At 42.2% G+C, this 16,275-nt stretch overlaps 1 protein-coding gene across 1 annotated transcript in view; it reads right to left on the bottom strand.

The window, feature by feature from the left end:
* Positions 1–1,546: 1,546 nt before the first annotated feature.
* LOC115466151 overlaps positions 1,547–16,275 on the bottom strand; it is a 168,293-nt gene continuing 153,564 nt past the window's right edge. Inside the window, exons 25-26 of the mRNA XM_030197264.1 lie at positions 7,059–7,388; positions 1,547–3,341 (exon numbers count right to left, since the gene is read on the bottom strand). Of these exons, the coding sequence (XP_030053124.1) occupies positions 7,330–7,388 (59 nt within the window). The 3' untranslated portion in view covers positions 1,547–3,341; positions 7,059–7,329. The remainder of the gene's footprint in view (positions 3,342–7,058; positions 7,389–16,275) is intronic.

Raw genomic sequence — 16,275 nt, 5'->3', positions numbered from 1 at the left:
TGATTTTGGTAACATTAGGTTATGAGAGTGAAAAATCATTGATCTTCAAACATTATTTCCAGAAGAAAGATGTGAATTACTCTGGAAAAAATGTGTATTTTGAATACACAAATCTGTCAAAAAGCTTTTTTTCTTTAGCTTTGAAGGCTAGAGTTTTTGTCTAAGGTGCTACATTTTTTTCTTAAATATCCTTGTGTTTGCTCACTTTTCAAGGTAAAGAATATATCTTCTGGGAATAGTTGCAATTAGAGCAATTTCATAAAGGTCACGAGAAATAGTGCTTTAAGATTTTGGAGTAAATGGCTAATCCAACACCATAATGGATTAGGGTTTTTTAAATAGTCTGTTTTTTTTTTTTTACTTCTTTTTTTTCGTTACCAATTGCTTCCTTTCTTGGTGAGGGCTAGTTGGTCAATTGAGAATGTTTGTTACATTTCTTGAAATTCCATCAATGTACCTTCTTTGTAACACAGTCAATGATGGCAGAGAAATACCAGAACGGTCCATCCACGTCTGCCCAACAGTCACACTCATTATCAAGTCATGATTAAACCATGATATAAAATACTTGATCATTGTCTCTCTTTGGCATTTGTAGGCCATAGACCGTTAAAGTCCACCCAGCCCTGTCCTTTGTTTCCAACTACTGAAGTTGCTGTCAAAGCCCACTCCAGCCTATCCAAACCTGTCTTGTCATTTGCGGGACACAGACTGTTAAAAAAAAAAAAAAAAAAGTCCACCCAGCCTTGTCCTCATGTTCCAAATTACTGGAGTTTCTGTCAAAGCCCTCTCCAGCCTATCCTAAACCAGATTGTCATATAAGGGACCTAGACTGTAACGGCCTTAGTTCTTCACAGCTGAAGTTGCCATCTAAGCGCCATTTGACATGCAAACCATTTAAGTTTTGTTTTTATACCATTAGTTGTGTACGTTTAAAAAGTTAAAGAAAAAAAAAAAAAGAGGTTGTATCGGCTTCTGCAGACTTAGAGATTAATTGAAATATACAGTTTGAACAAGGGTACCTTAAACTATTATAAACAATTGTAAATCATGAACACAGAGCTTCTGACAAATTGGGGTTTGAGCACATTTGATCTCTGACTACCCTCCTACATCTCCTCCTTTTAGTAAGTTTCATTGTAACTAGATCACCTTTTGGGTTTTTCCCCCCCCCTTAACTGTTCTACTTCTCCCTGTCTATTTGTATTAAGAGTTTCTGGGTTTTGAAATGTTTTTATTGTGCCCTAATATGTTTAACTGTAAATTGCTTAGATTTAATGAGATTTACAGTATACCAACTAAAATCAGACTGTCTTTTTGTGTATGGTGTACAGCACTGCGTATGCCTTGTAGCGCTATAGAAATGATAAGTAGTAGTAGTAAAATCAGTGTAAATGTTCAGTACAGCTATGTACAGCAGCTGGTTTCCTGGTTAAGATCACCGACGCACACAAGGAAAAAGGCAGACAAAAGGAATCGCTCCATGAAACGTGAGTAGGCAAACAAACAGCAAAGAGAAATCACTTATTTTATTGTACAACTACCTCTTATGCAGGCATGAGCCAAAACACAGCCTTGCTGGGTTTTAATGCTGTATTTTTAAAATTTAAAAAAATATATATATACTTTATAACTCACCACCACCATTTAGTCCATCTTGTGTGGAAAGGTTGACCATTTCCCCTTCGTTCTGTGTGTTTGCCTACACTCAGGCAAAACACCACAGCCTGACCTCTTGTATATTGCTGCTTCTGTGCAGTACTGCACTATATAAAGTCCCTATAGCTGAGCTGGCTTAGAGTATACTGCAATGCAAAGAATTTAGCTTTGAATCCCAAGGTAGGTTTCCTGTTTCACAGGCCAGCATTGAGTTAGAGCCACCACAGAGGCTGCATTTACAGCCCCTAAGAGGGAAGGTATCTCAGGTATCTCACACTGTTGTTCTACTGGCCAAACTTACCAGGATCCCCCAGTGTGCCCTCATATATGGCCCCAGCTAAAAATGTTGCTGTAATGGCTCAACTGAGTTGAGGGGATGGGAGGAATATAAAATATGAGAAATGCCTGGATAGCTGGGAATGAACGCTCATGGGGCTATAATCCAACAAAGCCTGGTTTTGATCAAGCAGGAAATGTAGTAAGTAGGAGGAAGGGAAGGGGCTAAAAAGAAATCCACAACACAATTTTAACCAATAGAAAACAGAATAGACAGCCTCAGGCATATGAGAGGTCTTAGTTTTCCCTCCGTGGCTTATCTCTCACTAGAGGCAAATCCCTTGCATATAATATAGCTATTATCAATAGCCCAGTGAGGGTTCCTACATTATGGGCGAGACATATTTCTAATGGTTCCATTTTTCTGTCTCTGCAATGAAATAGATACAAATTATACATTGTCCAGGGTATGAAGATGAGGGGAACAACTCAGAAACTCCAATGTTCTTCACATTATCTTCTTCCAAAAAAAAAAGAAAAGAAAATGTGGGTGAAAGCTTCAGCACTGATGCTATTCAAACTTAATGTTGACTTGTGTATCCAGAAGTGCACCAGACCACAGGATAAAGGTGAGAACAAATACAGCATCTCAAGCAGGGAGAGTTTTTACATTGTACAGAAAAGGGAACATAATTAAAACGCTATCATTATTATACACTGAAACATATGAGGTAGTACATGATTATTCTACCCTATATTCAGAGAAAACACATTATCCACCCTATAAGGGTTAATTGCTTCCAGACCAGTTCCCGGTCCCAGTCTTGGATTCTGTGCCATTTTGACACTGTACACAAAGGGTCCTGAAATTCACCAGGCTTCCAGTACAGGGCAGTAACTATTGTCCTTGCTTCTAGGGTGGCAGTGATGGCAATACAGGCCAAAGAAAACAATCCTTTTCTTGTACACATGTAATATAAATAATAAAATACATAGCAAAACTATACATTATATATATATAGATTTTTTTTTAACATGTAAATAAAAATATAAAGATTGTGTAAGCCATCTCTAAGTCTGGGGGAACAGCAGCAAATCACACAGGCTTTGTTCAAGGGTTTTAATCAGTAAGAGCTCTCCAGGCAACTCTACCATAAACCCATTTTGCATTTTGTAGTGAAAAAGATCATGCTCGTCAGCTGCCAAAGCCCAGACTCCACCTGCCCCACACGTGGCCAACAGGTTTGATTGTATCGCTAGTGAGAGTTAATTATAAGACAAAGCTGATAAGGGACGTCCCATCTGTGCTGCTGAAGGGAAGGTTCCCCAATAAGTTGAAACACAGCAGGGTGGCGGCACAGCCAGTAGTAGAGAGGCGGCGTCACGTTGTGGCATATGTCCAGCAACTAGAAAACAGTAAAAAGGAGAAGGATGCAGGTTATGTATCACTTCGTGGACTGGGACAGTCACAGCAAGGTTCATTTGTCTGAGATAATCCATGTACACCACAAGAAGGTGGCATACGCTTTTGAATTCCTCAGTCCCAGAACTGCATTTCTAATACCGCCCCCATAGTGGTTCTTTTGATATGACTGATGTTTCCATTTCTTCCACAGAACCATTAATAAATCTGAGCATCAGACTTCATAACTACCTGAGGTGCAGATGCTCAAAACTCTGGTACTGTTCCATCATTGTGGCTGACCAGCTCTTTTGCTGAACGCTAATGACATGCAAATTTAATCACGGTCATAGCGTTGAGCATGAGGGACAACTGTGGGTGGATTGTGCCTGGGCATGCGCTCAAGAGCTGTGTGTTAGGCCCAGAAAACATAGGAGGAAAGCACTGACCTGTCAAACATGGTCCGGTGGACCCCAGGCCACCCAAAATAATATTTAAACCAGTTGGTGCAGTGGACCCTAGGCCTCCACCCTGAAATAACATTTAAACCTGGTGGTCCAATGGGAGCCCCCCCCACAGGACTTTAACTCTCTTTAACCCTAGTGGTCCAGTGAGACCCCGACTATGCCTGTCCCCCCCCCCCCCCCACCTGGTGGCCCACCTCAAAATTGGAGGATGCCACCATTTTGAGAAGGGAGGACTGTCCATCCTCCTCCAACTTTGAGGTGGGCTGGGGAGAGGGCAGGGCCACCGCTAGGCCACCAGGAATGGTCTTCAGTATGGGGGGGGGGGGGCATGGCCAGGGTCCCAGCTTAATGGTTAGAGCAGCAGGATGAAAACAAGGCAGGGTTCAAATCCCATTGACACTCCTTGTGATCTTAATGCTACTACTACTACTATTTAGCATTTCTATAGCGCTACAAGGCGTACGCAGCGCTGCACAAACATAGAAGAAAGACAGTCCCTGCTCAAAGAGCTTACACTCTAATAGACAAAAAAATAAATAAAGTAAGCAAATCAAATCAATTAATGTGAACGGGAAGGAAGAGAGGAGGGTAGGTGGAGGCGAGTGGTTACGAGTCAAAAGCAATGTTAAAGAGGTGGGCTTTCAGTCTAGATTTAAAGGTGGCCAAGGATGGGGCAAGATGTATGGGCTCAGGAAGTTTATTCCAGGCGTAGGGTGCAGCGAGACAGAAGGCGCGAAGTCTGGAGTTGGCAGTAGTGGAGAAGGGAACAGATAAGAAGGATTTATCCATGGAGCGGAGTGCACGGGAAGGGGTGTAGGGAAGGACGAGTGTGGAGAGATACTGGGGAGCAGCAGAGTGCTCCATTGTCTTAGGTACAAATAGATGGTAATCCCTGTGAAAACAGGGAAATACCTACTATTTCTGAATAAAACGCATCTTTAACTGCTACTGAGAAAGGTGTGAAATAAATTTTAAAAACCCAAACAACTAAAACCAAGGAAAAAAGAGCAATGGTTTTTCTCACCCCCTACCAGTCTGTCCTTTGGTAGCTGTTAAATTATCACGTTTCTCTCCTAGTTTTCTAACGCTTATGTGAATGTAATCCTCCCTATTCTTTTACTCTAAAATGCTTTATATAGATTTCAAAACTACCATCAACACATTTCCATTGTAATGCAATATGTAAATTACATGTATATTCAAACTCCAAAAATTCAAAACTGCATAAGCAAATACAAAATAGAAACTCAACATATAATATTTCCTCAAAACGTTAGAACAAATTGTTTAGCCTTTACAACGGCTCTCATCATTGGCCCCACCACCAGTCAAACAAACCACAGAGAAAAACTCTCATATCTAAGATATTTATTTGACTGGTATATTATTCCCAGGAACTTCTTTTTCCCATTGAAAAAAAAAATCATCATTCGCCCATTCTCAGCCTTTTGGGATATTACCTGTCCTTCATGAGGCCTCTAATAACCCTGTCATAAATTCACAGTAGCCTTGCTGCTCTTCTACAAAGCTGGATTCTTTGCAAGTTGTGATGGTTTTTTTTTTTATTGACCTGGTAAAATATAACACACACACACACACACACACACAAACACACACATCTAAAGATGTGGATTGGCCACTGCTGTAAGCAGGATACTGGGCTAGATGGACCACTGGCATGACCCAGTATGGCTATTCTTATGCATGAGATTTTGAGAGCATATAGTGACTTTATCAAAATGGGAATTCATCTCTTTATAGTCGGCTGAACTATCAAACTGCAGTCCTGAACCGAAAGAAGAACCGGAACATCTCTCTTTTACACTGAGCGTTTACTCCTCTTGTCCTCATAAGCAGGGATGGATCTCGGACAGAGCTACTGATAAAAGCCTACTGTCCCCTCCAGTCTGCCCGATCATTCAAGTCCACACAGTGGCGTACCAAGGGGGGGGCGGTCCGCCCCGGGTGCACGCCACTGGGGGGGTGCCGCGCGCCTGCCGGCTCTTCGTTTTCATGCTCCCTTTGCCCCGGAACAGGTTACTTCCTGTTCCGGGGCAGAGGGAGCATGAAAACGAAGAGCCGGCAGGCGCGCGGCACTCCCCTCCCCCAGCGGCGTGCACCCGGGGGAGATTGGTTCTTTCGCCGGGGTGGGGGGGGCGTCGCGCTGTTCCGGGGGGGGGGGGGGCGCATCGGCGATCCGCCCTGGGTGTCAGCCCCCCTAGGAACGCCACTGAGTCCACACTGCTAAGGATACAGTTTGATGTTGCTTCTTATCAATTCAGTTTTTGTTTTCTTCCTGTTCTCTCTACCATTCTTGCTACATAAGCTTATATATTCCCACGCTTAATACCCCAAACACTCAAAAGTAGGAATTTATTAAAATCACAAAACATCAAGTGTCACTCCCCACCAAAAATAATAATAATACATGGGGATCCTCAGACTGGGCCATAATAAATGCGTAAGCAATATTCTCACTGCTCCTCCTTGTCAATCACTGGCTCCATCTAAAGTTTCAAAATTTCACTCTGGAAGACCAATTCTATTTTTATTGATGAACAGACTTACAGAAATGTACTGCAACCATAGGACATCAGCTTTTCATCTGTATATGTTTAATAGAAATACCAATGATATGTTGTTTTTGTTTAATGATCTAAGTGGACGGGATCCGGGACTATTATAATGAAGATGATGTATTGAATTGGAGATGTGAAAGATACTCACAGGGTGAAACTTTGGGACTTTTGATGGATCCAATGACCGACAATCAGGAGCAGTGATGAATATTACTTATTCATTTGTTTATTTATTTGTTACATTTGTATCCCACATTTTCCCACATATTTGCAGGCTCAATGTGGCTTACGTAATACCTGGACAGATGCTTTTTGGGAAGTTGTAGCTTGTTAGTCCCTTTTTGGCTTCAAGCTTCCTTTCCTATCCAATATGCTATTCCCCTGCAGGCTGACTGGTAATGTATAGGAGAAGAGGCTCCGATGCTTCCCTATTACTCTACGAGAACCATTATACCCGAGACCGAATGCTTTTGCTGTTCCCCAGCGTATTGTGCAAGAATATATAGGAGATGGTGCTCCTCTGTTGCTCAACACACAACTGAAAAGCGTTACAGAGAAAATTGAGTCATTCGGTTTTCCACCTGTATGTTGTAGAAGAACATACAGGAGATGGGCATCTTTCACCTGTGTAAAAAGAAGAATGTAGAAGAGACAGAGGATTCTTTACCTTCTCACCTGTTTGTCAAACAGTGCCCGTATGTCTGGGTGGCTTTATTTTTCTTCCCAAAGGATATGGTGAATATCTGCTCACACTCTTCTTGAATTTCTCTTCGGTTTCCTCAATTTCTTGCAGTGGAATTTCTTGTGTTCTTGCTTTATGGACCTTGAGTGCCTGTTCTGTTTGGTATCCTGGTCCAAGCTATGCTTCAGAACAATGCAAGGCCTCGCCATGCCCTGTGCCGCCTGCCTTATGCACACGTGGTGTGATAGGGACGTTTGTCCTGACTTACTGAGAGGGGAAGTTGTTGTCTTTTTTACAGATATCCCTCTGGTTTTCCCAAGTTTCTGTAAAACACAAAGCAGAGAAAGCTTTAATACTGAGGAACTGGTTACTTTTGTGGTCATTTTATTTTCTCTGATAACTGTCCAGGGGAAAATAAAATGCTTAGCTACTGTGTTTCTGCCTAGTATGTCCCACATACCAGGCAGAAAAACAGTTGCTAAGCATTCCCACTCACTGTAAGTGCACTTATGCCTAATAATTTTCAAAACATTTTGCCAAGATCACTAAAACGTTACCTGGGTAAATTCATTATGCTCTCTCCCTATAAGGCAGAGGGTGCAAACCGGCAGCTGTACAGGAAGACCCCATGCTAATGCTAAAAGTGCTGTGCAGTGCCAGAGAACAGGTATGACTGAAAGCGCTAGGATAGGATGGGAAGGGAAGGGGAGATGCTGGAACTGGTATGGATGGGTAGGGAAGGGGCAAATAAACAAGTCATTAAATGGACAGTATAATTAAGGAAAGTAGGGGTGCGATAGGTAAGAGCGGCCTATAGGTGACTACAGTAAGCAGGGGCTGTGAGTAGCCTACTGGTCTTAACAGGCTAAGAACCAGGGAAGCCAGGGTTCAATCTTGCTTCTCCCACTGACTCTCCTTGTGACCTTGGGGAGAGTCACTTAACTCTCCATTACTTCAAGTAAAAAAAAAAAAAATTGGTAGCCCATTTGGGCAAAGTAACTTGAAACTCATCCTGAGCTTGAATTTCAGAAGCATGACAACTACTGTCAAATCTCAGGTTGCATCCGAACCGCCATCCCTATAGACTTATTCACATTCAGCTTGTAACCAGACACAGACGAATAAGCCTCAATTTCCTTCATTAAATTTGGAAGCGATACCAGTGGTTTGGTCAAAGACAAAAGAACGTCATCGGCAAAAAGAGCTATCTTAAATTCCTTACCTCTCACCAACACACCTGAAATGTCCACATTATCCCGAATAGCAGCTGCTAGGGGCTCCATCGCCAAAGCAAAGAGAAGAGGCGACTTTTACTTGTTCTACACCACTCAGGATTTTGTAGACTTCAATCATATCTCCCCCCACCTCAGCTGTCTGTTTTCCAAGCCTTTCCTCATATGAGAGGAGTTACATCTCCTTTATCATTTGGTCGCTCTTCTTTGAACTTTTTCTAATTCTGTTATATCTTTTTTGAGATATGGCGACCAGAATTGAACACAATACTAAAGGTGAGGTTGCACCATGGAGCGATAACAGAGGCATTATAATATTCTTATTTACCATCCCTTTAGTAATTATTCCTAGCTTCCTGTTTGCTTTTTTGGCCACCGCTGCACACTGAGCAAAGGATTTCAGCGTATTGTCTACAACAACACTTAGAGATCTTTTTCTTGAGTGCTGACCTCCAAGATAGACCCTAGCATCAGGTAACTACAATTCAGATCATTCTTTCCAAAGTGCATCACCTTCATTTGTCCAAATTAAATTTCACCTGCCATTTGGATGCATAGTCTTCCAGTTCCCTAAGGTCTTCCTGCAATCTTTTACAGTCCACATGTGTTTTGATGACTTTAAATAGTTTTCTGTCATCTACAAATCTAATCACCTCACTCTTTCCGATTTCCTGATGATTTATAAATATGTTAAATAACACTGGTCCCAGTAAACAGCACTCCACTATTCACCTCCTCCATTGAGAAAAACGGCCATTTAATCCTCCCCTCTGTTTTCTGTCCAATAGCCAATTCCTAATCCACAACAGAACATTGTCTCCTAACCCATGACTTAAATTTTCTCAGGAGTATCTCATGAGGAACTTTGTCAAAAGCTTTCTGAAAATCTAGATACACTAAATCAACTACTTCTTAACATTTCTAGAGCGCTACTAGGGTTATGCAGCGCTGTACAAATTAACAAAGGACGGTCCCTGCTCAGAGAAGCTTACAATCTAAAGGACGAAATGTCAAGTTGGGGTAGTCTAGATTTCCTGAGTAGTGGTTAGGTGCCGAAGGCGACATTGAAGAGGTGGGCTTTGAGCAATGATTTGAAGATGAGCAGGGAGGGGGCCTGGCGTATGGGCTCAGGGAGTTTGTTCCAAGCATGGGGTGAGGCGAGGCAGAAAGTGCGGAGCCTGGAGTTGGCGGTGGTGGAGAAGGGTACTGAAAGGAGGGATTTGTCTTGAGAGCGGAGGTTACGGGTAGGGACATAAGGGGAGATGAGGGTAGAGAGGTAAGGAGGGGCTGCAGATCGAGTGCATTTGTAGGTTAGTAGGAGAAGCTTGAACTGTATGCGGTATCTGATCGGAAGCCAGTGAAGTGACTTGAGGAGAGGGGTGATATGACTATATCGGTCAAGGCGGAAGATAAGACGTGCAGCAGAGTTCTGAACGGACTGAAGGGGGGATAGATGGCTAAGTGGGAGGCCGGTGAGGAGTAGGTTGCAGTAGTCAAGGCGAGAGTAATGAGAGAGTGGATGAGAGTTCGGGTGGTGTGCTCAGAGGAAGGGGTGAATTTTGCTAATGTTATAGAGGAAGAAGCGACAGGTCTTGGCTATCTGCTGGATATGTGCAGAGCAGAGGGAGGAGTCGAAGATGACACCGAGGTTGCGGGCAGAGGAGACTCTCACCTTTATTCACATCTTCAAAGAAATGAAGCAATTTGGCGAGTCAAGCGTTCCCTTGGTTGAACTCATGCTGACTGTGTTCCATTAAACCCTGTTTGTCTATGTGTTCCATAATTTTATTCTTTATAATTTTTCCACAATTCTGCCGGCACTGAAGTCAGGCTTATCGGTCTGTAATTTCCTAGATCAGCCCTGGAACTCTTTTAAAAAATTGGCATTACATTGGCCACCCTCCAATCTTCAGGTATTACTTTTTTTTTTTTTTAACAGGTTACAGATCACTAACAGCAAATCAGCAATTTCAGGTTTGAGTTCTTTCAGTACCCTGGGGTGTATGCCATCCAGTCCAGGTGATTTATCACTCTTTAAATTGTTGATTTGGCTCAATATGTCTTCCAGGTTCACAGAGATTTCTTTCAATTACTCTGCATTGTCACCCTTGAAAACCTTTCTGGTACAGGCAGATCTCTTACAGGCTTTCTGCTTCCGATGTACCTAAAAAAGGTGTTACTATGAGTTTTTGTCTCTGTGGCAAGTATTATTTCATATTCTCTTTTAGCCTTACACTGCACCTATCTTGACAGTGCCTATGTTGCTTCTTATTTTCTTCATTCAGATCATTTTTGTACTCTTTGAAGGATGTTCTTTTGGATCTAATTGCCTCTTTCACTTCACCTTTTAAAATGCTGGCTTTTGTTTGGTCTTCTTTCCACCTTTGTTAATACTTGGAATACATCTGGTCTGGGCTTTCATAATGATATTTTTAAACAATGTCCATGTCTGATTTAAAGTCCTAACATTTGGGGCTGATCCTTTTAGCTTCTTTTTAACCATTTTCCTAATTTTATCATAGTTGCCCTTTCGAAAATTAAATGCTGCCACAGTAGATTTCCTTAGTGACTTTACTCTAGATATCAGCTCAAGTTTTATCATGTTATGATCACTATTTCCCAGTGGACCCAACACTGTTACCTCTCGTGCTATGCCCTGCATTCCACTAAGGACTAGATCTAAAACAGTCCCCTCCCCCATCCTCTTGGCTCCTCGACCAGTTGCTCCAAGAAGCAATCATTTATTACACCTAGGAATTTTACCTCCCTAGCACTCCTCGATGTAACATTTATCCAGTCAATATTGGGGTAATTGAAATCAACAAACTTAAAAAAAAATTCTACCTTACAAACAATTTGTTTGGGGGCAAATATGGCAGGCCAATCATAAAAAGAAGTGGAGAAAAAAAAGACTTCAGAAATTTCGGATACACCTTGTCCTTAAAGGCCACGCCTTTGGTATAATGAGGGAACCGTAGCAATCATATGTCTTCACAAAAAAACCCCCACTCTATAAATCTTTCATAAAAGCACAGTCATATGCCACCACAAACACTTGTATTGGAGACACAAAACTCTCATTTATCAATGCTTGGAAAGAGTACTTCACTCAAATGTTGATGTCTTCAATCTCATAATCCGGTCCAACCTCGTGTATTGTACTCTTTGCAACTCTTCAAATCCCAAATTTCATCTGATCCCGACAGCTAATATATAGCTGCTTCAGGGGAATACATAATAATTTTAATCCAAGCGTATCTTATCACCCTCTGTCTCCGAATCTCCCTGGGACAAAAATGGCGGAATTTTTTTGAAGTTTGTTGATTATTGGTTCTACCTATTCCAGAGATATATACGGTAATTGAAATCACCCATTATTATACTGTTGCCCAATTTACCGTATTTTTCGGACTATAAGACGCACATTTTCTGTCCTCTAAAACCTAGGTGCTCCGGTGCGTCTTGTCCAAATCCCTCCCTCCAAGTTTGGGATCGCCCTCCCTAGGGTTACCTCCCCTCCCCCCGGCCCTGTCACCACCTCTCCCCTTACTCACGCGATCTTCCCTGGTGGTCTAGTGATGTCGGGGCAGGAAAAGAGCCCCCTGTTTCCTGCCCAGCGCGCTGCTCTGCATCCTCCTGTATGCTGCCTGTGATGACGGTCTCGGCGAGATTCAAAATGGCCGCAGAGAATTGAAGTCTCGGCGGCCATTTTGAATCTCGCCGAGACCGTCATCACAGGCAGCATACAGGAGGATGCAGAGCAGCGCGCTGGGCAGGAAAGAGGGGGCTGCCCCGACGTCACTAGACCACCAGGGAAGATCACGTAAGGGGAGAGGTGGTGACAGGGCTGGGGGGAGGGGAGGTAACCCTAGGGAGGGCGATCCCGAACTTGGAGGGAGGGCGGGCGGCCTGCTAAATCTCTACCTTCGGACTATAAGACGCACCCCCCATTTTCCTCCCAAATTTGGGGGGAAAAAAGTGCGTCTTATAGTCCGAAAAATACGGTACCAGCTTTCCTAATTTCTGTAAACATTTCTTCATCTGTCTGTTCATTCTGTCCTGGTGAATGGTAGTACAGTCCTACCAGTATACTCCTTCCCTTTACACATGCTGCGAGGATGACAACTATTTAATTCTAAAACAAACTGTTACAATTGAATTTCTATGCCAGTCCAAATTAAAATATGTCATCAATGTAATGGAGTCAACATATGTTTTGATAAAACTGGGAGGGTTATTCCCTCTGCTTGTCAAAGTCACATAAAACAGATTCACTATTGTTGGATTCAACTGAGGCAACAGTGGAATGAAAATGATAGAGAAATCTATGAAGTTATCTTTTGAACCCAAGTTTTCTTTTCATTTTGATTAACTGTAGGTTTTATAGCATTTTGTTACCATAGACTCTGAAAGTACTATCTATGGCTGTGTAGCTATAAAATGCTATTTTTGTGTTGAGTTTTTAAACGAATGGCTTTCTCCCCTCTTTAGGGAGTTTTTTTTGCCATTACATTTTTCTCCACAATGTTAAAAGTTTCTTTTGTTTTTGAATGTTTTTAACTTTTGATATAATAGTGGTGAGATAGTAGGAAACTGATGATAAGAAAGGACCCTGTACAGATCTTGAACAGTAAGAAGAGATCTGTGGTGTGAGATCTCTGCCCACTTGCAGTTGTAATTTTTTTAGAAAATAAGTGATATGTAACCTCACAGGGTCAGTCATATGGCAAACATTTTTGCATTTGGTGTGTGGCAATTGAAATCACCTATTATTATAATGCTGCCAATGTGCTAGCTTCCCTAACTTCTGTTAATATTTCATCGCATCTGTCTGTTCTGGCCTGGCGGATGGTAGTATAGCCCTACCAATCTCTTTCCCTTCACACATGGAATTTCCATCCATAAGGATTATATGTTACTTTTCCTGATGACTTTTTATTTTGTTATTCTCTTTAACATTTAATGCCACCCCCTCCAATTTAATCCACTGCAATATAATTTGTATCCTGGTAACATGGTGTCCCATTGGTTATCCTCCTTCCACTAGGTCTCTGAGATGCCTATCATATCTACCTCTTCATTTAATGCTATATAATTTCTTGTCTAATTTCTTATTCACCACTATGGCCCTAGGGATATATTTTTCAAATTCAGCTTGATCTAAGAGCTGTTACTAAGATAGACATGGGGAAACCACTATTTATCTCTGGGATCGGTCGCATGGAATGTTGCTACTCTTTGGGATTCTACCAGGCTCTTGTGACCCGAATTGGCCACTGTTGGAAGCAGGATACTGGGCTAGATGGACCATTGGTCTGACCCAATATGGCTATTCTTATGTTCAATGTCATAGATCACGCCTTACTACTCTCTCATGATTAAAAGAGAGACGGGTATTTCTGGAGTTCCAATAAATTGGTTTTACTCATATTAATCAAAATTACCAAGTAATCATATGGTATCCTTCAGAGATTATCTTGGTTCCAATATTGTTTAATGTTTTCATTTCTCCCCTAGCTAAACTGATCCAGGATCTAGGATTTAATGCATATTGTTGAATGTACCTGATGTCCACAGATCAGGATGCCAGGGTAAGCACTCAACTCTCAAACAAAACCAGGTGGATGTTAGTAGTCTGTAGTGGTCTTTATTTTCTTTCACTTTAAAGTCAGGGTGAAATGCAAATTAAGTTTCAAGCCAGCAGTTTATAGAATAAACACAAGCGGTTCACTGTTAGAAGATTAGTTCTTTTAAGTTTGAGGTCTGTGTCTTTTTTCCCTTCCAAAGAGACAAACAGGCAACTTTAGTTAACAAAGATTCATATACAAATTAGTTCCAATGGCTCACTGTACCAGTTACTCCAAAACAGAGCCATCTTTATAGTCCCCATTTCTTAAGCCATATTTTTCATCACAGTTCAAAAATATTCCCAGTTCATTTCTGTAGCACTGCACAGCCACTTTTGTTAGAACAAATATTCCTTCACAGTATAAAAGGCCAGCTAGTATTCAAACCACTGCAGCACAACCTTAAACAGCCCCTTCTCCAGGACAGTAAAAACAAAAACAAACACTACTATGCACCACCTCACAGCTGTTTTACATTTAAAAAAAGAAAAAAGAATGTAAAACCTTCACCAGGTCTCACTTCTTCAGGTTACAGTACCTACTCAGAACATTTGCTTTGTTCCAATTTCTTCCACTTACTTTCTCTCTTGAGCTGTAACAGAATCTATCAAGGTCCACAGCTTCTGCCTTTCAATCTTTAGCAGCAAGTTCCTGCACAGCTTGCTCTGGTGAAAAGAACCCCACCCATTTCCCTTCTAACTTTTCTCTTGATTGGTGTAATGTCGGTCCTTGGGTGGAGTAATGACCAGTGGCGTAGCTAGGTGGGGCTCCATGGGAGTGACCGCTCCCCCAAACAGACTTCGTATGTCGGTGAGATAGCTAGATGGGGCACCAGAGGAGAAACTACTCCCCCAAACGTTGGACAGCGCCAGTGGCTATTTTTCAGGCGGTATGTCGCACCTATGCAGTGCGTGTGCCTCTCCGCTCCCCTTGGCGTCACAACCTGGCTACGCTTCCGGTAATGATCTCAGCTTGCTGAAATTCTAAGATCCTGCTGGTGCGCTCCCCTACCCCAACTCTTAAAGGAAAAGAATCTTTATGAGTTTCCTGAACACCTGGAATTTTCTATCCTGTCCCAGCTGTTTGTAAGGCAAAAGCACACCAAAGAGGCAAGTGCACCAAAAATGCGACTTAAGTCAATAGATATACTTTAAAAATTTTAACACAGAATTTCTTCTTTTGTTAAATTGTGCACTCTTCCTTTTTCCCCAGCTGTATACTAAGACAGAGGCAGAGCCAGTGTCAGATTCTGGGTGAGATAAGAGAGTATTGCCCTCTGCCATCATAGGGTCCTATTTTTGTGCTCCTCTCCCCCAGTGTAGAACAGAATATAGCCTCCTCCCCCACCCACCGATGAGAAGTTTCCTTCCTGTCTTCAGATGCAGTCCTCTCGCCTCCCCTCCCCGAAAAGCTTCTGTTTCAAGCACTTATCAACCAATTAGATTACTGAAACTCCTTCCTTGCTAGTTTGTCACAATATCAAATAAAGAGACTTCATCCCATACAAAACACTGATGTTAAAATAATATACAGCGCAAAAACATCTGATCGTATTATACCTTTGCTTTGGGACCAACACTAGCTTCCCATATTGACCTGTATCAGGTTGTAGAACTTGCTTCTTACACATCATACCTACTATATTAGGATTCCAAGCTACCTGCATTTGGCCCTAATGCTGTACTGCCCGTGTACTCTTACATATTTATGGACCAACCTGTTGACTATCCCATCAATACTAGAATCACTACTACTACTACTATTTAGCATTTCTATAGCGCTACAAGGCATACGCAGCGCTGCACAAACATAGAAGAAAGACAGTCCCTGCTCAAAGAGCTTACAATCTAATAGACAAAAAATAAATAAAGTAAGCAAATCAAATCAATTAATGTGAACGGGAAGAAAGAGAGGAGGGTAGGTGGAGGCGAGTGGTTACAAGTGGTTACGAGTCAAAAGCAATGTTAAAGAGGTGGGCTTTCAGTCTAGATTTAAAGGTGGCCAAGGATGGGGCAAGACGTAGGGGCTCAGGAAGTTTATTCCAGGCATAGGGTGCAGCGAGACAGAAGGCGCAAAGTCTGGAGTTGGCAGTAGTGGAGAAGGGACCAGATAAGAAGGATTTATCCATGGAGTGGAGTGCACGGGAAGGGGTGTAGGGAAGGACGAGTATGGAGAGATACTGGGGAGCAGCAGAGTGAGTACATTTATAGGTTAATAGAAGAAGTTTGAACAGGATGCGAAAACGGATAGGGAGCCAGTGAAGGGTCTTGAGGAGAGGGGTAGTATGAGTAAAGCGACCCTGGCGGAAGACGAGACGGGCAGCAGAGTTTTGAACCGACTGGAGAGGGGAG

This window comes from Microcaecilia unicolor, chromosome 1 (genome assembly GCF_901765095.1).
Source record: "Microcaecilia unicolor chromosome 1, aMicUni1.1, whole genome shotgun sequence".
In the NCBI taxonomy this organism is placed as follows: Eukaryota; Metazoa; Chordata; class Amphibia; order Gymnophiona; family Siphonopidae; genus Microcaecilia; species Microcaecilia unicolor.
Note: the sequence above shows the minus strand (reverse complement) of the source record. Positions and strands in the feature narration are given on the sequence as shown.